The sequence below is a fragment of the Hoplias malabaricus genome, chromosome 4, assembly GCF_029633855.1.
Source record: "Hoplias malabaricus isolate fHopMal1 chromosome 4, fHopMal1.hap1, whole genome shotgun sequence".
NCBI classification, from domain to species: Eukaryota; Metazoa; Chordata; class Actinopteri; order Characiformes; family Erythrinidae; genus Hoplias; species Hoplias malabaricus.
In genome coordinates, this window is record NC_089803.1 from 53,596,163 (window position 1) to 53,620,599 (window position 24,437).

At 39.5% G+C, this 24,437-nt stretch overlaps 1 protein-coding gene across 1 annotated transcript in view; it reads left to right on the forward strand.

Annotated features, from left to right (window-relative positions):
• tmem178bb (transmembrane protein 178Bb) overlaps window positions 1-24,437 on the forward strand; it is a 138,721-nt gene that overhangs the window by 106,765 nt on the left and 7,519 nt on the right. Inside the window, exon 3 of the mRNA XM_066669886.1 lies at window positions 19,477-19,614. Coding sequence (XP_066525983.1) covers window positions 19,477-19,614 — 138 coding nt within the window. The remainder of the gene's footprint in view (window positions 1-19,476; window positions 19,615-24,437) is intronic.

A 24,437-nucleotide genomic window follows, 5' to 3' on the forward strand; every position in this document is an offset into this window, starting at 1 on the left:
TGAAAACAGAAACAAAACCTAGAACTTCCAACCAGTACAATAATTACAACAGCAACCACAAAAAAATTAAACATTAAAATAAATACAATTTTAGTTAATTAACAAGATTTCAGCTAAGATATTCTCCCTCTGAGTCATATAAGTGTATTATAGTAGTAAGATACTGTGCTTGAAAGAATGCATTTAACTGCAAATATGAGGATGGTTAGTGCCACAACTTGGCTGCCTGGTTTTTAGTGTACTTTAACAGTTTGTTAGTTTGTTTTGAGGGGTTTTATGGAAATGGCAGAGCAGCGGCTCTTTATTTACTGTGGCATGTTTTGCCGGGTTTCATGTCCAGCAAGGCATAAAATAGGGTAGATGTTGTTTGTAGAGTTTCCATCACGCTATATTAATCACATGGCCTGATGGGTAACCCAGTACATAAATTACACAGACCTCAAACAGGGTCCAAAAATGAGGGAGATTAAAATGCAAAGCGCTGCCCGCTAAAAGTGCTGAGTCATTTGTTCACAGTATCAGAGCACACTGATCATACAGATATTGCATTAAAAATGTGCTGTGGCGTGCAGTGGCTGCAGCCCAGGAGTGTCTGAATACGTTTGGATGTGGAGCATAAATGACAATAGATTGAATTGTCAATGTCTAGCATTGAAGTATTCAGGCTTGTCTTTTTCAAACAAGTCAACCCCAGTCCCATTCTATTTAACAAATATAATTCATTTTGTCATTGAAAACACTTAAAAACTTTTTTGTTGTCCTTTGTCTGTATAAAAAAAAAGTTCAAGGGAATTAACAGAAATAACAGATTACAACTTTTATTATGAATTTTAAGAAAATGTTCCAGCTTCGAAATGGGGTTTGTGCTTGGAACAGACATGTTAGCATCTATTGTCCAACATAGTTACAAGCCATATAGGGGGTAGTTTTCCTTGGGGTTTTCAGCAGTTTCATTAGAAAATGTTTTTGAAAACCTTTAAAAGTGTATATGGCACTTAATAATAACATCCATCAAAAAAAGCAGTGAGCCATATGTCCATCATCATGTCCACACCATTAATCACCAACAATGTAATGTCTCTAATGTTTAAGTGAAAGACTATTTGGACAGGGATTTTTTTAATGGAGAAATATTTCGTAGCTGAATTCACAATATAAAATAGCCAAGCATCTCCTGCAAAAAAATGCTGATTCATATTAACATCTCTGTGCATGCCGGTCTGGTAGCACTGTCATGCAAACCTCTGCGTTAATGACCCGCTATAATGTGCAGGCACTGCAGCTCAGGATAAGTGATAGACTGTCAGCACCTCTACTCTCCACCACACAACCACCCTGCTCCCACCAGCCCCCTCCTACATCAGCACTCCTGCAGCCATGCACGAATCCATAAAACCACTCAACCTCAACGCTTGATTAAAAAAAATGTTATTAATTTTTCTCTATAGCAGCCATCCCTTCTTCTCCTATCTGTAGACAATGAGGGTGGCGGGATGATGCAGGGAAGCCAGTCATGCCCAGTGTTTCTAGAAACTGTGCTCCTGCACATCTGATATTCCCCCTCTTTTTTTGTTGCTTTATGGGGCAGTAAATAAGTGGAGCTTTTCTTACCAAGTCATTTAGGCAGAGTGCTGTGTAAGTGGTTGCTCCAGAATGGGATTTTTGTGTCTGTTTGAGCAACACTAGATGCTTGATGATGCTGATGAACGGCATGAGGATGTGTAAGTGAAAAGACATGCAGATGGCAGAGAATTGCTTTACAGGCCTTTTATGGTTGGTTACTATGGCATTTAGGTTTTTAAGACCTGACCTTGCATCAGGTGGTTATGAGGCCTACATTCTTTGAGCAGATTTTCTGAGGATGATGTTGTCATAAAGTTCAGTCTTACAAAATGTTGAGGAGTCAGTTGCAGGTTTATTCAAGAGACAAAATCCAAGTAGAATAGGAGTCAAAAAACCATGAAGACCGTCTGAGAAAAAACAACCATAATCCAAAGGGTAAACAGATCAAAGGGATAAACCAAGTCCAAAGCCAAGATTAAAAAAAACCCATGAAAAGCTAATACAAACACTAATGCTTGGAATTGCCAATATATTTCTAACAATACTTCGCAACCTGTGGAACAAAACTGTGAGCTTAAATGCTCTACAAATGATTTGGCTAATTAGAGACAGGTGAGGAATCTAGGTTAGAACTCAGGTGAATGTGACCTCTGGTGGTTTGGAGGAGAAACTGCTTGGGCTGATGTGACAGATGTATGATTAATTTGTATTCTGGTCACACATATCTGCATTGATGGATTTCATAATGCAACTCAAACTGATCTCAAAGGAGCTCCATATTGCCCAATGTTGAGGGCTTTACATGAGTTCCTGCTGATGATTTGGATTGGACATGTCTCATGTGCTACTTCTCCAGAACTTACCTTTCGGTTAGAAATTATTTTTCCATACTGCTTACATAATCTGTCTAAGGTTTTATACAATGTTACAGCCAACAAATGCTCAAAATACAGTCCATGTTTACTTATAATCACAATCAAACTACTGTAGCTCCTTTCACATTGGAATCCCAGTTATCCTGTTCTCTTCAGTATGTCCAAACCTCAGCTACTAGAATGATCTTACTTCAAAAATCAGCTTACGTCATACATATCCAGGTTTGTTTACACTGGCTACTTGTCCAACAACTTATTGAGCTTAAAACCCTCCTGTTAACTTACAAACATGTACATGGTTTAGCACCTCATGTATTTAGCTGAGGTCCTGTGCCCCACCCTCCGGCTTGAAAATGTAGGTTCTCTGATGCTGGTCTTATGTCTGCCCCAAAATTCAGAGTTGTCACAGCTGGGGACAGATATTCAGTGGCACGGTTCCCAAATTATGGAACACACTGATTTTCATCTGCTTCCTCACTACAGTTAGTACTGTTTTTCCCCCTCCTTCCCTGAACTGGAAAGTTACCTCGGGTATGAGAAAGGCACTAAATAAAGTACATACTATTATACATTACTAATATAGTATAATATACTATTATACATTAGCTTATCCAGTTCAGGGTTGCGGTGGATCCAGAGCCTACCTGGAATCATTGGGCGCAAGGTGGGAATACACCCTGGAGGGGGCGCCAGTCCTTCACAGGGCAACACACACACTCACACATTCATTCACACACTCACACCTACGGACACTTTTGAGTCGCCAATCCACCTACCAATGTGTGATTTTTGGACTGTGGGAGGAAACCGGAGCACCCGGAGAAACCCCATGCGGATACTGGGAGAACACACCAAACTGCTGCGCCACCATGCCGCCCATTATTTTCATTATTATTAATATTATTATTATTATTATTAACAGTGAACATTGTTGAATGTAATGAAATGTTTTAATGCTCTGACTCATACATTTACAGTGCCACAGATAACACAGGTCAAGGCTTCTTTGATTGGCTCTATACTCATGAAAGACAGTTAAAAGAAAATGATAGACTTTTTACTTCCACATTAATTTGCATGTAATTTCTATAACCTGGGGTCATGTTTAGGGTCAATTGTATAGCACATAACAGGTGATAGAATCATGGTTAATGCAGGTAAAATGACATTACCTCACCCTCTGCTGTAAAACTAATCCCACCTGAAATATACTGAATATTAGTAAAATGCAATCCCTTCAGTAAATCTGTATCTGCAAAAAGAATTTGAGTCCAAGTGAGTAGGTGGAGGATTTGGAAGTCCCTACCAGGTCTTCAAATCCCTTCCTGGCAAATTTTATCTCTTAGAGTTCATGACTTGCAGCCATTTAGAAGGCACCACTTCTTCATAGGAAGAGTGAACAGTATCGCAAAGCCTGGGCACTTAAACTGACTGCAGTGCTTCCGCACCATGGATGCAATCATGCCTATTTAGACTAATTAAATGGGTGGTGGAAATGTTTGGGTTGCTGCTTAATTGTCCTGCCTGCTATCTGGCTGCAAGACAAGGACATGACAAGACACTGTGTTTAGTGTGCTCAGCTGTGTAGTCACTAACTCCTGTATCTGATGAAGCATACGCATACAAGTCACCGTCCACAAGAACAAGCCTGTCACTTCCCCTCACCATCCCTTTCCCGATGATGGACAGCACCTCACCATAGCAACTGTCGGGAACACCAGCTGTGCTGTCACTCTTCACTCCCCTTGGTAGGGTTTTCGCCATGATTTTGATTGACAGCCTCATGCCCCACCCTGCCCTTCCTCAACTTAGGCTCAGTGTTAGATCTGGCTCATCCCTGCATCGGATGCTATCACACTGTACTCTCTGACTGGCATGTCCCTAAGGACAAAGAATCCACTAAGCCACTGAGCACATCAAGACAGTCATTCATAGCTCTCGACTGCTGCGTCATCTTGGCAGAGCTGCTCTTTTAATCTCCTTTAAAGCTCCGTGTAAAGCAAGTTTGGACTAGGGCTGCAACAATTAGTTGATTATACAATGATAAGCCATAACAATATGACCTCCCTGTTTCTACACACATTGTCCATATTTACAGGCCCCACTTATCATATACGTACACTTTGTAGTTCTACAATTACAGTCTGTAGGCAATCTGTTAATCTGAATTCACTGTAGCCCCATTTCACCTTGATGGTCAGGTCCCCATAATTAGAGTGGTGACACATTCTCAGAACTGCAGACTCTTCAGACTACACCAGTGGTTGTCAAACTTTTTCTGTCATTCCCCACCTCGGATGAAGGTGAATTTCTGTGCTCCACCTGTACCATATCACCCCCCAAAAATGGTAATAAAATACACATGCAAGTTACAATTTTCAGGGGGACTGCGGGGGAAGCAGTCGGAGCAAAGAAACCCAGACCTCCCTCTCCCCAGCCACCGCCTCCAGCTCCTCCGGGGGTATACGTAGGCGTTCCCAGGCCAGTCGAGACATGTAGTCTCTCCAGCGTGTTCTTGGTCTGCCCCGGGGCCTCCTCCCCGTTGGACATGCCCGGAACACCTCACCAGGAAGGCGTCCAGGAGGCATCCGAACCAGACGCCCGAACCACCTCAACTGGCTCCTCTCAACGTGGAGGAGCAGCGGCTCCACTCCGAGTCTCTCCCGGATATCTGAGCTCCTAACCCTGTCTCTAAGGGAGAGTCCAGACACCCTGCGGCGAAAACTCATTTCAGCTGCTTGTACCCGCGATCTCGTTCTTTCGGTCACTACCCAAAGCTTGTGACCATAGGTGAGGGTTGGGACGTAGTTTGAACGGTAAATTGAGAGCTTTGCTTTTCTGCTCAGCTCTCTCTTCACCACAACGGACCGGTACAGAGTAACATCAACTACTATCTCTAAATCTGTAGCTTAACATTATAACACCAGATACAACATTAACATCAATGTTTAAAAATACAGAAAATGTTTCTCACTTTTCAGTCTGTGCAAAAATGAGCAAAGGCAGGTGCCAGGGTTTAGGAGTGAGTTTGATATTGGGTATTTTTTTTGCTGAGTCAAAGCCCACCTCATACCCAAAATATTAGCTATAAGCTGATTCCTATGTGGGCGGCACGGTGGTGCAGCAGGTAGTGTCGCAGTCACACAGCTCCTGGAGGTTGTGGGTTCGATTCCCGCTTCGGGTGACTGTCTGTGAGGAGTTAGTGTGTTCTCCCCGTGTCTGCGTGGGTTTCCTCTGGGTGCTCCGGTTTCCTCCCACAGTCCAAAAACACATGTTGGTAGGTGGATTGGTGACTCAAAAGTGAGTGAGTAAGTGAGTGTGTGTCTGTGTTGCCCTGTGAAGGACTGGCGCCCCCTCCAGGGTGTATTCCCGCCTTGCGCCCAATGATTCCAGGTAGGCTCTGGACCCACCGCGACCCTGAACAGGATAAGCGGATACAGATAATGAATGAATGATTCCTATGTAGGTAAGGTAGTAAAATTGCATTTATAATGATATGAAACAGCATTTGATTAACATTAATATTAGAGACTGAGGCTGTATCCCTAACAACACACTATGGAACTTTACATACTCAGTACAGAAAGCACTGCTAAGGGTGGTATATATATATTTTCATACTATTTAGTGCAGCAGTGTGCAGTTTGGGACAAGGCCAGAGACTAAAATTAAGTTTCTGCATGTTTAGAGCGCTTTCTCACAACCTGAATACAGCTAATATTAATGTTACCTAACTTTCCGATCCTCCTCTGTTTCCCTAACAGTTATTTACAAGCCGCTTTCATAACTGTAATTAGCCGTCATTGTTATCTGTTGTGCTCTTGTTACTGACCTCAAGCCCAGAGCTGGTAAACACTAACTTTATAAACCAGACTCTGAGGGTGAATTGGAGGCCAGTGAAGCTGATGATTGGAGTAGCTTTATATTTGAACAGGTGCCTTAACGAAGGCTGAAAGAAGACCCACTGTGTCTGACTCACTGCCAAAACACAGTAACCTCACATTTTCTAAATAAACGTTTGCAAATAAAAAGCATATATTGGTTCCAGGCAAGCTACGTTTTTCTGGGGTCCTATCTAATGTTCTTTTATTACGTTTAAGGGCTGTGAGTAATCCATTGTGAGTGAGTACTTTTTACTGAGTAAGATTTATAGGCAAAACAGAAATTCATTAATAAAGACAGGCTCATTAATAATGAAATGCTCGTGTCTTCAGATTCCTTGCACCCCACCTACTAAATTGTATGGATCATCAACACTTTTTTTGTTTATTTCCAAAGCTCCAGCCAATCAGCACCCTCTAAAGAAGTAATTAAGGGATGGCAGTATCAGCAGACTGTGTATAGAATAAGTTTACATGAGAAGGTTGATGTCCAGTTACAGGGTCGGTGACCACTGGCTTACAATTTAAAAATTCTGTCGTCTGAGTAGTGTTAAATAAGATCTTAAATAAGACTTCCAGGAGTCCCATTACTGACTTTGCTTTCTCTGGGCAGGTAAGATGGCTCTCCCTCTCCCCCGAGAGTAATTTGTTAGCTGATGTGACAGAATAGGAAGTGTCCTCCTCCAAGTGTGTTGAGATGTCTGGTGGCATTGCTTGCTTACATTATTTTCTCAGCTTGGTAGCATGGAGGAGATCTAAAAGGTAGGAGGAACTAGACATGACTGAATTGTATAGAAAGAAGAAAAGATAATTGTGTAACGTCAATATACATTAAATTGCATTACCTTTAAGAATGTTTAGTAAAGATACTTTTCAGATGAACTGCAGGAATATTGGGAAAATATCCCACACACCAAATTCACCAGTGTTAAATCAACACTGTTAGTGTTAAAAAAACATTGAGAGCATTATGGGTGGTTTTACAGAGAAGGTTTAAGCCTAGTTCTGGACTATATCACCATTCAAAATGCTGTGTAGTCCACCATTAATAGTTTAAAGCTGAATTTAACACTAATAGTGTTGATTTAACACTGGTGAATTTGCTGTGCACCAACAATAATAAAGACATTTTACAGGTGGAATTACACCTGCAAGAAAAAGCTACAGACAGCGTTACTATATAATTGGTTGGTTAATCTTATAATAGTTACCAGATAAATCAGTTAGGTATAAATGTATTAGTTGCAATCCCAGAACACTTGATCTGTTTTGATCTTTGTCTCCTGTTGACTATCTTCCTTCTTGGTTGAATTGTAAGCAGCACCAGAGCTGTGAGATATAGTGGCATCTCCCCTTATAAACTGTCATGCAAATGCTACTACCCTTCTCCTTATGAAGTGTCACACAAGCATTTCCTCAGAGAGCGGCGAGTGTGAGGACACTGTTCAGCCACCTTTTCCCTTGTTGAGTGTAATTTGTTTCCAGGGCTGCGACTATTCTCTCCCCAGTGGCACTTTGACACAAATTAATGAAATTAATCTCTATCATCCTCCCAGGCAGTCGAGGGGGGAGCTGTCCTTCGTGACAACCAAGCCTTAGAGAAACAAACACACAAATAAAGTCAGCAACTCTCAGCATGAGGACAGCAAATCTGCGCTAAGCACAAGGCTCAAATGTGTTGAGTCGTTACAAATCAACTGGCACAGCCAAAAGCCATGATGAATGTCTCACAGAAGTACACAGTCAGTCTAAACTGGACCTTTGTAAGATTTCTTAGTGATATGGGAGACTTGGGCAAGTCTTTATCCAGTATGTTACAAGAGTATAGAACGGAAAATCAAAACCACCTATGGCCTAAGGAAGCATTTGGCAAACTAACTCAACTTCCTGTTTAAATCAAATGGAATATCAGAATTTTAAAGTTCCAGGGGACACCTCATTATCCCAGTCTATTGTGTGCTGCAACGCCACAAACAAATATGAGTTTGCTTATCTAAACCCACACCGCTAATCAGCAACAGTAGAAGCTAAATTTTCCTTTTGTCCATAAGAGCTTTTGCATCTGCGGAGTCGGATTTGAGAGCTGCGATATAATTAAAAGAAGACAGCAGCGCAGACTCGAACAATGCAGGCTAACAAGCTAGATAGGGCCAACAAACAGTTCTCAGCCTGTCAGCAGCTGATACTGTAAATAAATGAACGTGGCCGTTATCCACATTGAGCCAGGGCTTAGTGGTCTAATGCGGGAGAAACAGACGGAAGCTGTCAAGCTAGGCATAAACAGTCCAAAACACTATTTCAGAAGCAGTCTTTTTGGCGAGCTCAATAAATATCATCATGTTCATTCTCAAACGGCCTACTTTGCACTCCCTGCAAATTTCCTTGTAATGTATAATGTATCTCATTGCCATAAACAGAGCCTCTCTATGACAATGACCAGACTCTATGCTGTGTCATGGTGAAAAGTTGTGAGTTTCTCCACTCTGCCTCTATAGTGTCCAATTATGTATCATGATACATTTCCAGTGCTTTCTATAAAAAAAAAAAAGTAAAATATATCAATCTCTGAATGTGCTTTTGGACATGTGCACAGGCCCTTGTGGCTACACAGAACATGTTAGCATTTATTTTGCAATGAGACACTTCAGCAAAAAGTGATCCTGGGGATAAGAAATAAAAGTGTGGTGTTTGTAGACTGGATGTACGTAGATGTATACATCCTGGAGTGGCTATGCTGTTGATGCCTGAGTATTGTTGCCGGACTGCCTACCGGCCCGGCCTAGAAAAGGCATTTTATTTTACTGACTGACTGACTGACTGACAGATTCCAAATGTTGAAACACGCATGTGCGGTTAGGAATGTTATTTCACATTCTGCTGTTAGTTCAGCCATATTTCACAAGGTGGTGCTACAACACCGTGTGTTGTTAGTTCAGCCATATGTCACATAGTACTTTTAGACCAATGAGGAAACGGAACGGTTCTCATTTGTGAACTAAATTTGGAATCATTCGGTGCATTTCCACCGACATGAACTAGTTCGTGAACTAGAAAAAAATTGTTTCCAGCTTGAACCAAAGAACAGTAGGTTCATCAGCTTGAACTGTGACTTTGTCCGTGGGCTTCTGTAACAGGGCTCAGAGGGCTCAGAGCCTCACAAACCACAATATCGCCCTGTGGAACTGGACGGAGTCATTTACAAAGTTTCATATAAATAAATAATAGGACAAAAACACGCAGGAACACGCTCTGTTTGTGAGTGTTTCTGTGGATGTGTTTGGTTCTGTGCTAGTTACGTTACTGCGCTGTTCACAAGCAATGGCAGGACGGTTCGTAACTTGGCAACACTTACATATGTATTATATCTCATAGAGAGAGGAAGACTGCTGAATTTGTCTTACTTCACGTGAGTGTGTGTCTTTGTGGTGGGGAGATATTTTGTGACGTTAGTCTGTATGTAAAACTCCATATAGCTGCGCACAGCCACCTGACACTTCACGTTTTACTTTTTTCTGCATTTATTAGTCATGCCCTCCATATTTTCTGTACAACACAATCACATAATAAAAACCACATGTAAACAAATCCAGACCTTTCAATAACATGGGTAAGTATTTTGGGCTTTCCTATTTTTGAAATGCCAGAAACACCTCTGTGACAATGGCTATATGGGTAATGGTGGTCCGGTTAAACTAGGCTTGCCTAGTTTCTCTTTGCTCTTGTTGTTTAGAAAGTATCTAATATAACTGCAAAAAAATTTCACTTCTAGTCCTGTTTGCTAACCCTTGTTTTCCACCTGGAGTTTGGGTTTCCCTCCTGAAAGGTGTGGGGGTGGCATGTAAATTTGTGTCATCCAGCAGGTGCAGCCATTAGTTTCCCATCAGGAGCCAGCCTTGTACACAATCATAGCCCTTCAGCTTCCTCTACATACAGTAGCCCTTCATTTAGCATCATGGAGAAGTGCAGCTAATTGCCGCCAAATGGCACAATTTCAAGGAGGCGTGCCTAGACAGATACAAGTGGGATATACATACATTAGCTCTTCAAAATCTTAGTGAGCAGTGCCTTAGTTCTGACAAGCTTGTGTAGCCAAGGCTAGTGCCCTGAGAGGTAATGAGTTACTGTGATAACAGCACTTGATGGAAATTATAACTTACTTACTACATGTTTATAAATTTATTTTATGGGAGTCATAGGAAGACACTAGTATTTACATACATGAGCATAATAGAACTATGAAATATATTGAATATTGGATGATTGGACTCGATAATTGTTTTTGTATTATTCAAACAATATCAGGCAAGTTTCCTACCATTCTCCAAAAGTTACATTAGTTTCTGCATTGTTGAACCTTGATTAGCAACAACAGAGGCTATATTCTTCCTATTACAGGTTAGTGAAGCTTAATTATGCTAAATTAAATATGCTATTTAGTGTTTCTTTAAAAAGGAGAAAATTATATTTTGAAAAGGTAATTCAAAATATGCCATATGTAGTTTTATGATATCAAATTGTGAAAATCTGTCATTAACGTTTTATTAGAATTATTTAACACAAAACAGACACATCCACTGCAAAATATCCCACATAAATGTTTAATCCAACTGTTTTCTTTAATCAATTCACCCGACTCAGTTCATAGGTTCAGTTCAAAAGAAAAATTTGTCCATTCATCTAACATTAGTGGTCAGAATTCTGAACACTAGCTTCCAAAGATGCCTCAGTTTTCAATACATTTAATTCAAAACATTTAATTCTAAATATGACTAAAATTAATTAATCAGAACAATGATTTTCATTGATTATAGTTTTGAAAAATGTATTTACAAAATCAGTACACACAATGAATATAAATGTACGGTGCCATAGAAAATGTCTTGTAAAATGAGGGTGTTGTGGGGGACGAGATGCAGAAGGCAGGCTATACCCACTTTGCGAGGTTTCATGGGGCGATTTAAACTTGCTCTGCCTGTTCCACAAGCTAACTCATTCCTCACAGATGAGCATTTCAACTAGTAAGTCAGTTAGGCCAAATGGCAAAAGCCTCTTCTGGGTAGGCACACTCGGCAGTGAGGCAGAAACACAGCTGTTGAGCTAAGCTGGTTGAGAGATCTCAGGTGTGGTGCATAGTCGTGGGTGGGGATGCACTGTGTACAGTTGTAGCAGTTGGCTGCCTTCAGACATTCAGACAGGAAAAAAGGGGCTTTTGGTCTCAGTGAAAAACTGTCATGCTTCAGCTCTCATTCATCTGTGCGTCAGGTGACCAATTGCATGAGAACTGATGCATGATAGTGCTCATATATGACAGTGGTGGACACTGAACAGAAAGACTTCAGGTCAACTTGCAGCACATGAAAATGTCTTTTGGATTAGTGACTTAGTGATTTACATACTATAGGCATGCAATTTAGTGTTAATGTTTGCCACAGTAAAAGCATATAGAACAGAGGTAATTAATTAATTAAAATTCATTAAAGTCCAGTTAGAGAACATTTTCTCAAGCCAGTTTTTGATCAGTGCCATATCCTGCATATTGAAGTAGCCTTGTAGTTATAGCAGCATATTATGTAGTTAACAGCAGAATTTCAAATCAAGTTACCCTTTAAATTAATATACGATTATAATATTAAAAATAAGAAATGCACTATATAAATGTCCTTTTTTAATTTCAAGTAAAATTTACAAATAAAACAAAGATTTAAAAAAAATGCATATGTAAATAAAGTCCCTAATGATTTGTAGTTGCAGTTGACTTACTGCTTTACATAACCAGCAACCTGATTGGTTCTTATTGCTGGAAGGTGGGATTTTATCCATTAACAGCAACTGATTGGCTCTTTATGCTGAATGACAGGAATCCACATTCAGCGTTATGAGAAATTCTACCCATAATCGTTCCCTTATTTGTAAAGTTCTTAGTTTTAACTCACACAACACTTTCGTCCTGAAAGTGTCCAAAAAGGGATTTATCACGTCCCTTGGGCTATTTTTACGGGTCCCATGACAGTGGTGTCTGGAGCCCTGCCCTCTGCGTGTGTCACTCATTGGAGTCACATCTGAGCAGCCTAATGTGTGCTGAAACTCATGAGATTAGTCGGGTAATTTCCTGGAGCATAATGATTAGAAGAGTCACAACATTTAAAACAAACACAGTTACAGTTACAGGTCCAGGTCTAGATAGGACAGTGACCCTGAATATACAACATATGGGCTTTGATGGCTTGGTGATAAGGCATTAATACAATACTGTATCATCTCAAAAATGGTAAATTTATAGGAGAAGGAAAAAAAACTTTTTAACTTTCAATAGAAGTCAATGTAAATAGATGTAATTTTTAAACATTTCTATTGGTCCGTTCATCATGAAATCATCAAGAAATAACAGCTGCTTTGTTCAAATGACGTAGTAAATTAAACACTGACAAAAAATGGAGATACTTGCTGGGTTTTTTGATAGGGAATATATTGCTTCCTAGACTACAGGCCTGACTGCACCTATACTTCTGCTTCAGGTTGCAAAGTGAACATAAGAAAAAGGAGCAAATACAGTTAACTGAATAAGAGGATTCACGGTTGTGAAACAGGCCTAGTGAAGCTTCTTTCATATGTGCACAATTATTCAGCTATGCCAGTAATGTCCTGGATTTTGAGTTTAAAAAATGTATGTATGACAAGCATAAAGTCTGCTTATTCCTAACCTCAGCAAGTGGTGTGTGAAGAGGCAGGGCTGCGATTCTGCACTTCCAAACTGACAATAAAGATTTTACATTTACTGAGGTACAGGGGATTATAAACTGGAAGTGAGGAAGATTAAGAAGATTTCCCACATAATGTCAGAATAAACTAGTCACTGTTCTAGGAGTAGGAGCAGATAAGAAGCTAAGGGACAATTATTCTTCTCCTGACTATCAAAAGTGCTCTTGAGGATTTGCATCGCATGAGACGATGAAACTCCCACTCAGGCAAATGCAACACTGGCAAAGATTCAGCAGTAACTTGAGTTTGGCTCAGTCGATGCAGCCCTGCCACAGTGATCAAAGTGGGGAAGTGTGTCAGTCTGGATTGAAACCGCAATTAAAGGATCGAGTTTCTGGATGAGGCTTTCTTTTCTTGGTCTGACTTGAGGCACCTGTCAATTTGCAAATATATTCCACACTCAGCCTGAGAGACCCTACGGCAGCATCCAGTTGACTGGACTTTATTGACTGTGATTACAGTGATAAAAAAAAACAAGTTCCTGCCTCCAGTAATGGTAGGAAGAACGCTTGCTTTGTGCTCCTCTCGTTTGCTATTTCGCTCCCTCTAGATCTAATTGCCGGATCCTTCCACACACGTAATTACACACCTCTGCCTTTGAGGTTTTGAGCACTAACACTGATCACTGATGAACATGAGAACAGCCATTGTCATCTCAAACATCTCAGGCGAAATCACTTTTGCAAAAAAAAAAAAACAAAAAAAACTGACAGACTGACGGACAGTTGCCTGCTGGCTTCAGCAGCACAGAGATCAAAATGACAAGGAAATCAGTTGGAGAAGAAGGCTGGCTATAGAGACCATTTTTTGGTTCATTTATTTAATCACGACTGACTAGGCCTTTTTTCTCTTTTTCCCTACTATTCCTTTCCTACTCTGATCTGTAACCTAAGCAGCAGTTTGCCAGAAATATGCTGATGCTGATTTGTTTTGCTTTTAGAGTGCAGCTTCCACAACAGACTATCTGTATCCTCCTCTTAACCTCTGCACAAGCCTCTTCCCTTCACATGCTTTGGGCTGATATGTAATTCCTCAGAGAGCACAATGGACAGCTGTGCCCAAAATGACAGAAAAGACCTTAAAATCTCATTCAACAGGTGAACCAGCTGTCACACACTAATATAGCAGCCTTAATCCAGCATTTTAGCTGGAAACAAAACACATCACCAAATTCTTAGCCTCTGTAGTAACCAGGTTTCTGAGAAATAGTGTGTAAAACATCCAGATTATGGCTCAGCGCAATGGAAAAATTTGAACTTTTGGAACAGCGTAATGGACAACTTTTTCCACTAAAACGTTATAAAAGGTTATTATTTTACCAAACATTTTCTGGAAAGATTAATACGAATACTGACTATTCTACATGACTACACAATATGGCTAAACCTTCGTGGACATCTGCTAACAGTCCAACCATTCTTCTGAAACTAATATAGGTGCATCTCAATAAAATAAAATATCAGCAAGAAGTTAATTTATTTCAGAAATTGAATTCAAAATATGAAACTCATATGTTATATAGATTAATTACAAACAGAGTGATCTATTTCAAAAGTTTATTTCTTTTAATGTTGATGATTATGGCTTATAGCAAATGAAAACCCAGAAATCATTATCTCAGAAAATAATCAAAAGAAAACAACTGCAAAGTTTCCTAAGCCTTTAAAATGGTCCCTTACTCTGGTTCAGTAGGCTACACAATCATGTGGAAGACTGCTCACTTGACAGATGTCCAGAAGGCAGCCATTGACACCCTCCTGCTGTATCCAAGCATAATAATGGAAGATTGGTTGAAAGTGTGATAGAAAAAGGTGCACAAGCAACAGGGATAACAACAGCCTTGAAAATATTGTCAAGAAAAGGCCATTCAAGAATTTGCGAAAGATTCACAAATTGCTGGAGTCAGTGCTTCAAGAGCCACCACACACAGACGCATCCAGGACATAGGCCACAACTGTCGCATTCCTTGTGTCACGCCACTCATGACACAGAGACAAAACTAGAAGCGTCTTACCTGGGCCAAGGAGAAAAAGGACTGGACAGATTAATGTAAATATTGCATTTCATTTGGAAATCAAGGCCCAGAGTCTGGAAGAAGAGTGGAGAGGTACACAATTCAAGCTGCTTGAGTCTAGTGTAGTTTCCACAATTAGTGATGGTTTGGGAAGCCATGTCACCTGCTGGTGTTGGTCCACTGTGTTATGTCAAGTCCAAAGACAGCACAGCCGTCTACCAGGAAATTTTAGAGCACTACTCTGATGACAAGCTTTATGAAGAAGCAGATTTAATTTTTGCAGCATTACGTGGCACCTGTCCACATTGCCAAATGTACCAGTACCTGGTTTAATAACAACAGTATCACTGTGCTTGATTGGCCAGCAAGCTCACCTGACCCAGACCCAACAGTGCAGATGAGCTGAAGGCTGCTATCAAAGCAACCTTGGCTTCCATAGCACCTCAACAGTGTCGCAGGCTGATCACCTCCATGCCATGCTGCATTGATGCAGTAATTCATGAAAAAGGAGCCCCAACCAAGTCTTGAGTGTGTATACTGTACATACTATTCAGTAGGCCAATGTTTCTGTTTTAAAAATCTTTTTTAAATTGGTCTTATATAATAATTCTAATTTTCTGAGATAATGACTTTTGGGTTTTCCTTGGCTGTAAGCCATAATCATCAACATTAAAAAAATAGATCCCTCTGCTTCTAATGAATCTATATAATATAGGAGTTGCACGTTTTGAATTGAATTACTGAAATTAACTTTTTGATGAATTCTAAATTACTGAGATGCACCTGTACATATTAATATATATATATATATATATATATATATATATATATATATATATATATATATATATATATATATATATATATATATATATATTGCTTTACTTTGCTATAGTAACCGTAACTAAGAGCCTTACATAAGCCCCTTTCACACATGAACCATAATCCAGACATTGCCCAGAGGAGCTTTGTGTGTGTGTGTGTGTGTGTGTGTGTGTGTGTGTGTGTGTGTGTGTGAATGAAAACGTCTGTAACACTTGTACCAGACATTACCCGGACTTTTTCCTGCCAGCCCCCTAGTACAAAATGTGGGTAATTTTGGAACGAGACCATATGTGAGTAGAGCAGGTAATGTTCCAGAGAATTCAATGTTTAATTCCATCCCCATGAGCTGCACAGTTGTTGCTGTCCAAGCCTAAATTACATGGAACATTTCTAGCTGTAAGAAAGCACCAGATGGAAAATCTCCATATTTACACTACATGTGTGAAAGGGCAACTCTCCAGACCTGATTCTCCAGACATTTTCTAGAGTTCATATGTGCCAACAGCTATATCGAGATCAGGTCTTATTCTGAAGGACTGGTACTAGACAGAGATTGCTCCGTCATACCCAAGAACACAATTACACCACTCCAAACCCTCTCTAGCCGATGCTTGCAAGATCATTCCATTTTTTAAAGCTTTTCTATGGAGATAACACAAACTGTATGTACACAACTGAGCACCTGAGAACACAATGGGTGTGCCTAAAAGCATTTGATATTCACCCAACCTGTGTGCTCAGTTGAGTGTTAAGTGATTCAGATGTTGCTAGATTCAGACTTAAGAAGCCAAAACACTTTGGGTAGTATTTATTGGGTGAAAAAGGTGAAGAGTGCTATTGACTTGCACAATTGTACTACAGTTTAAAATAAGCCTTGACTCACCACTCACTTATCTACAAGTAGGCTTTTTCTGACACTTGTCTACAAGCGAACATCAAGACTTTGTTTTACAGCTCTCTCCTTTTTTCTCCAGGCTTGCGGGCACGTAGTTGTACAAGAATTATGTTCTGCCTATCTTGCATCTTCAGAAGGATCTGTCACAATTTATTCTCATTGCGCTGCTTTTATAATCACACTTTTCATCTCGTACAAATTGCTCTTCGTTCAGAAGTCAAATCAAATTAATGTCAAACACGCCCTTGCACCCTGCTCAGGCAGGGTAAATATAGTTTGTTGTTACTAGTTTGGTTCCATCCACTATCTGTAGATCTTTGCCCCAGGGACACTTCTGTAACCTTTTCACAGTTGGCTGGCCTAGTCTGCCATCCCAGGCACTTTAGTAACCGCTACCTTTACCATACTGAGAGAACTCAACTGTGAGATTAAAAAGAGCATGTGGACACTGAAGCTGTGTGACCTGCCCTCTGGCTGACAGACTTGACCCTCCTACATGCACACCATGTGCCTTCAAACAAACACAAACAACCCACACCACACAGAATAGCTTCATGGAAGGGGATTCTTGCTTTACAGTTCATATACCTGAAGAAATGTTGCAGCTAAACAAGAGTTCTACTTTGCGTTTTAAGTTAAATCACTGCTTTAATTTTTTAAAACTGAGTTTACAGTAGCTCTCTGAGATTAAGGCCATCTTAGAAGGCTAGTGTACATGGGTTTTACACTGCTTTTTGCAGTGCATTGCAGGATTGTTTGAGTGCACTGAAAATTGTCCACGCAGCAGGGTGGTGCAGCATGTAGTGTCACAGTCATACAACTCTAGGTGACTGTCTGTGAGGAGTTTGGTGTGTTCTCCCTGTGTCCGCGTGGGTTTCCTCCAGGTGCTCCGGTTACCTCCCACGGTCCAAAAACACACAAATAAAAAAAAAAAATAATGCACCATATAGTGAATAGGGCACAATTTCGGACACAGGTTATCTCCTTTCTTTGAGTGTGTGCCAGTTATATCACAACCTGTCAGTTTGGCATGCTATTGACCACAGCATGTTTCTATGTTTTCATGTGGTTGGATGTACAGCACCCTCCACAGGTATTGGCACCCCTGGCTGATGTGTTCTTATGCTTATAATACATTTTTAATATAAATATATAGAAGGCAACAATGCAAAAAAGAGAAAAATCCAACCTTTAATGTGAGTGCACTTATTCACTAGGAAAAAATTCCCGTATGTGCCATAATTATTGGCACCCCTGATGTTAATACTTTGTACAATTCCTTTTTACCAACAAGACAAGAAGCTATAACATTTCACAAGATGTGAGTATACAGAGAGGGATCTTCGACCATTCCTCATTGCAAATCTCTCTAAATCATCCTGGGTCCTCTTCTATGCGCTCTCCTCTTCAGCTCACCCGACATGTTTTCAATTGGGTTGAGGTCTGGGGACTGAGATGGCCATGAGAGGAGCTTGATTTTGTGCCTTGTGAACCATTTTTGAGTAGATTTGGCCACATGTTTAGTGTCATTATCTTGCTGAAAGACAAAGTGATAACCTATCTTCAGATTTGGGCAGAGGCCACCAGGCTTTGATTTGATTTTAAAATGGCAGGGTATTTCAAAGAGTTCAGGATGCCATGCACCCTAACAAGGTTCCTAGGGCCTTTGGAAGCCACAACATCATCGATCATTCCCCATACATCACAGTGGGCTAAAGTGCTTTTCCGCATACTCACCTTTTGTTGGCTGTTGCCAAAAATCTCTATCTTGGTCTCATCTGACCAAAGTACACAGTCCAAGTTGAAGTCCCAGTACCGCTTAGCAAACTCGAGATGTTTATGTTAATGACTGTAAGTGAGAAAAGGCTTTTTTTGATTCCTCTGACTGTAGTTATGGGCAAGTGTAGGTGTGTGGCTATTTTCGTGTAGCCATTACCTGACTTATGAAGGTCAAAACGCATCTGTCTTACTTAAATTGTGTGTTCTCTTTTCTTTCCCATGTTGAAGAGTGGATAAGAAATATAGGCCTCTGTGTCATGTTATATTTATACCCTAGAGAAACAGGAAGTGATGAATTACTAATTAAAGGTTTCTAGATACTCAGATCAACTTTATAAACTACAGTAGAAACGACAGAAATGCTTCAATACATTTATTTTCTAGGTATTGTTAGGGCTGGCAATAATTGTGGAACTGGTTATTTTATGAAAAATAATAATTTCCTAGTGAGGGTTTTTTTTTATTATTTTAGGCTAAAGGGTATATATTCCTACAAATAAAGAACGAGATTATGTTTCTGCAATAAAAATTTAATTTATTTTAAGGCATTTAACACATCTTAACCAGGAGTGCCAATAATTGTGGAGGGCACTGTAATGTAAAAATTGCTTTTGAATGTGTTATGATTTATAAAATATGAATGAGAAAAACACCCATTTTAAAAAAATACCTATGTATGTGGGGACTATGTGAGTTGTCACTCAGCGTGGCCTGGAAGCTCTTATCTTAACATAGTAGAGTCCTTTGACTATCAGACAAAATAACCAATCACTGAGCATGTTTTAAATGAGTTTATTTGAGGACCTTGAATCCAGTGGCTTGTTGTGCATTGCTGTAAGTTCTGTATTACATTGTGTGACTTGCCATTTTGTGTGTGTCCCACAGACTTGCGGAGGATGACAGCAGGCTTTATGGGCATGGCTGTAGCCATCATCCTGTTCGGCTGGATTATTGGCATGCTCGGCTGCTGCTGGGACCGTGGCCTCATGCAGTACGTGGCAGGCCTGCTCTTCCTCATGGGCGGTAAGTCAGACCGCAAACACACAAAGGCTAACACACTCTTATTCACTATATTCTGCCTAGTTTTGGGAGTTTGCTCTGTGAAACTCTTCAGCATTTGGACATCCCTTGAGATCGTAAGGTCTACTTTTTGTTGCTGAAATGAGGTTGTTCCAAAAAGCTTCCATTTCAAAATAAAACACTACTAGTGGATTGGCTCTGTGTCTGAAATGGCTCCATATGCTCTGATTTCTATATTACTAAGTGTAGAGCACACTATTACAGGGAAATGAATTCAGGAGGGTAGTAAAAAATTTCAGACACTAACTCATGCAAACAACGCAGTGCATTATGGGTATGTAGTGTCAGTTGTACACTATATTTTGTTGTGCATCATGGGAATTGTTTGTGTGCACTGAAAATTGTCCACTATGTTTTTCAGACACTAAAACCCCAAAATAGTGCACTATAGTGTGAATAAGGCACAGTTTGGAACTCAGCATGGGGCAGATCTAACAGGACGGATATTTCATCCACTGACTTCTGGCAAAAGTGGCATCCTAGACAGTGCTACATTAAAAGTCAATGAGCTTTTCAGTATGTCTTATTCCAGTGCCAGTGTCTCTCTATGTTTTTGCATTGCTGTTGGCTTGATTTTATACTCATTAGCAATGAGAGTGAGAGTAAGTCCTGGAATTAGTAACAAAGAAAGGGTTTAAATACGTTGGATGATATTAAGTGTGTCTGTAACTTTTATTATGAAATATGTTTCTAAATAAATTATGTCAAAGTAACAAAAACAATGGCTTGGCCCATTAAAAACACTGCTTATGTGACAACGGTGTATTTAGAATGCGAACATTTGGGCACAGAATGGTGTAAAGTCTCACCTCAGTAAGATTGTTAAAAGCATTCAGATTTGCTTCACATTGAAACTCTTTTTTTTCTGTCATGTTTGGCCTGTCGCTAACTGAAGCATTTTAATTACACATTAGAGAAAGGTGACTTGATGTAGGCGTGTGCCACAGCTAATTTCACGGATTTGAGCATATCTCACTCTTTTATTCAGCTCATAAAGGACTGCACTTGTGTACCTTTCTCTTCTTCACCACTATATTAAGTGTGCTGGACTGAGCTACTTATCATAGCTGTTATGGCGTGCAGTGCTAGGCCCAGGGACAGAGCTACAGTCTGAATTAATAAATTGCGGTACAGGTGTCCTTGAGTTTGAAACACTGTTGGAGACACTTCCAACCCTCCTTTTATGCTTGAATAAAAAAGAAAAAGGAGGAATTTATACCAGGGCACATGAGGTTAGAAATTCTCAGATACTGAGCTTTTATGAGAAGATTTATAAACTTACAGAAGTGTCTTATTGTGGCAGTGAATCAAGATAATTAAGACAGTTCTTTTAGTCACAGTATTCAGCTGAAGCAGACAGCGTAGCGTATGGGTGAGGAATATATTGAACTGTGAAATATTTTTTAAAAAGACAAATATACAGTACTGTGTAAGCGATCATCCTTCATTTCATTCGTTTCAAGTCAATATGGTCATTAATACAAGATTCTTATTTCTTAGTTTTTGGGGGGGGTTTTTTAGCAGAAGGAAAAAAAAATGAGATATACACTGATCAACCATAATGTTATGACCACCTCATTGTTTCTATACTCATGGTTCATTCTCACCTCCACTCACCATACAGGAGCACTTTGTAGTTCTACAGTTACAGACTGTAGCCTGTCTGTCTGTAGTCTCTTCATGCTTTATCCCCATCTTCAGTGGTCAGGACCCCCACAGAGCAGGTAAAATTGAATGGTGGATCATCAGAGCTGCAGCGACACCAGCATGGTAGTGGTGTTAGTGTGCGTGGCGCTGGTACGAATGGATCAGACACAGTAGTGCTGCTGGAGTTTTTAAGCTTCAGAAGGTTTTCAACCTTTTCCCCTTTTAATGGCTTCCATTCTCTTTGAGAGACCTGCTATCAGTTTTTTTGTACTTCCACAATATTCAGTCATAGATGATGGCCGCTCATTCTGCTTCTCACAGTCTTAAGTCTAAGTCTAAGAACTTATGCAACTTCTTCGATTCATCTTATTTTTAATTTGTTTCTTTTCTCAGTAACAGTTTCTTGAAAACTCCACTTCCTTTCAGACCTCAATGTTGGGATGTATTCTCACACAGAAAAAAAATTCACAAAAATTTTCAGATCCAGATCCAAAATGAGAGTGGAGCTTGTAATTTTATTGTCTCTAAATGCTGAAAGTCTTTATTTTATTATTTATTGGCCTTTGTTTTTCCTTTTATATGTGCATGAGATCATATTATATCTAATAAAATAACATTTTAATATATTATGATTTATTTGCACTTCAGGTCTGTTTGGAATTGTTATTAGACATTAATGCTCGCCTCTGACTCTTACACATTGCTGTATGTTTTTTTTTTTATTTATTTAAAGAATATAAAAATCTGTCTAAACCTTTAAAATGTTTTAAATAAAGAACATTCTATTAATCAATCCTGAACAAAAAGCATATTTAAAGGTGATGTAGCACTCTCCCAGCTACTGTTAAGTTTGAGTAAATCATTAATCTTTCTAAAGTGGTCACATTATTACAAGGATCGCTATAAAGCCTGATATAATCACAGCCAACTATCTGCCATAATTTCTACTCAAGCAATTCCTAGAGCAGATTAGCTGTGACAGGCAATGGGGAGATCTTCTGAAATAATTAAAACAATTATTTCTCCATGACTCACCTCTTATTATGATATGTGATATTGTTTACAGTGGTACTCAAGCTCTTGGTGTCGCCTGCTTTAAAGCCAAATGACAAGTCAATCATCTCACTATACTAAACTGCCAGTGTATTAGTGATTCATCAGAAACATGCACTTTATAGGCTTACAATTACTGTCTGTAGGCCATCTTTGCTGTAGAATTTAACAGCCCCAATTTACCTTACCAATAGGCCCACCAGTGTTTATGTGGTTTTTTTTATTAGGAATTTGCCCCATTACCATTAATGGTTCCACTAACTATATATAAAAAAATCAATTCTGTAGCAGTACTACACACTCAGTAAAAAAGGTAAGATACATTATTGTTCCTAAAAGTACAAACAGTGTAAATGTACCATTAAATGTACAACAGCGGTATTAAAGTCCAGTTGTATTTCTCTAAAGGTACATTACATTCCCTTCTCCAAAAGGAGAGGTGAATATTTGTAGTCTTTCATTATAAAACTCAGTCTAATTAAAAGAACACAATGAAATAGAGCGTATGAAATCAACAGAATTTAAAATTATACAAATATTATAGTAAATTGTACAATTATGTTCTTAAATAAAGGTACTGAAATGTACCCTTGAGAGTACTATCACAGTGACAATTGTTCTGACCGTGCATGGCGCGTCCTTTTTTCAATGATAGACAAGATAAAAGGGGAGGGTTCCGGGTTGATTCTGTGTTATCAATAGTTGGAATCGACAGTGAATAAACTGGGGAGAAAATTGGAAATACAATATACTGTAGATGGTGATTAAAGTGAAGAACATAGGGCACATGGCACCATGTAGCTGCGGCGTTGCAGAGAGCAGACAGAGAAGACACAATTAAGATGCATGGGATTAATGCAGTGCCCTGCTCCTGAATAATGAGAAGGCAATTAAAAAGCCAATTAAGATGCTAAGTCATAAAAGCAGAAGGAGCACTGAGGGTCAGATTACGGAGGGGTGGGGGCTGAATCCCAGCTGAACACTCGCTCAGTCACACAACGCACAAAATGAGTCCACAATTAGAGTCCTTTATCCGCTAACGTGTGACGGCGGTGTTATCTGTGACGCCAGTAAGCAGCGGACACAGCTTATATTTTTGTCTTTGATGTGGCTTGAATGCACCTTTCTTGGATTTCAGTGAGAAGGATTACTATGGTAACAATAATCTCAGCGCTAATCACTGGTCCCATTGATTAACATTTGGTAATTTTGCTAATGGGCTCAAGGAGTTAATTAAGGAAGGGGGGTGGTTTCCTACCCTCCTCCAAAAGTTACATAGTGCACTTTCTTCAGTGTTGAGCCTGGAACTGCTACAGGTCCAGTGAATCGTCACAATTACTTTAAAGCTGTAATTGTAAGGTAAAAATACTACATAATGTACCTTAAAATGTATTATGACAAATAATTCCAAAACATTTGGACAGTAGTGTAGAGCAGGGGTCACCAACCATTTTGAAACACTACTTTAAGGATACTGACCAATATAAAGGACTACTTGATTGATACACACTTCCTGAATAACATAATGTTGCATGGTTCACCCTTAATGATAACATTATAATTACTACTTATGGTAAATATGTAAAGAAACTGTCTGATATAATTAATGTTAATGATTGCTCAGAATCACTAAAAATGCATTAAAAATTAACAATCTGTTGCAACATTCAAAAGTCAGAGTTATCACATCTTTGATATTTATGTAAACAGTTTTGTATGAATTAGCACATTTGTAGCATTTAGTTCAAACTCACATCTGTTATATTTTTTGGTACAAATGATCATTTCTGTAACTTTGAGGAAATCATTAACTCTAACATCATTAAATCATATGCAGTTTTTACTAATCATTAACATTGTAACATTTTTGTATCTAGCTCGCCATCATAGCTGCACCCTCGTGCTTTTCTCACCAACGAGTGAGATGTAGGTTTGTCTTGTGCAAAATACAGGAGGTCCTCGGGTTACGTCAGTCTCGAGTTACGATGTTTCGTGGTTACGACACATCTCCCATTTACTGTATAAAGCCTTGTTTTGATTTAAATGGTTTTGCGTTGTAAACGTCG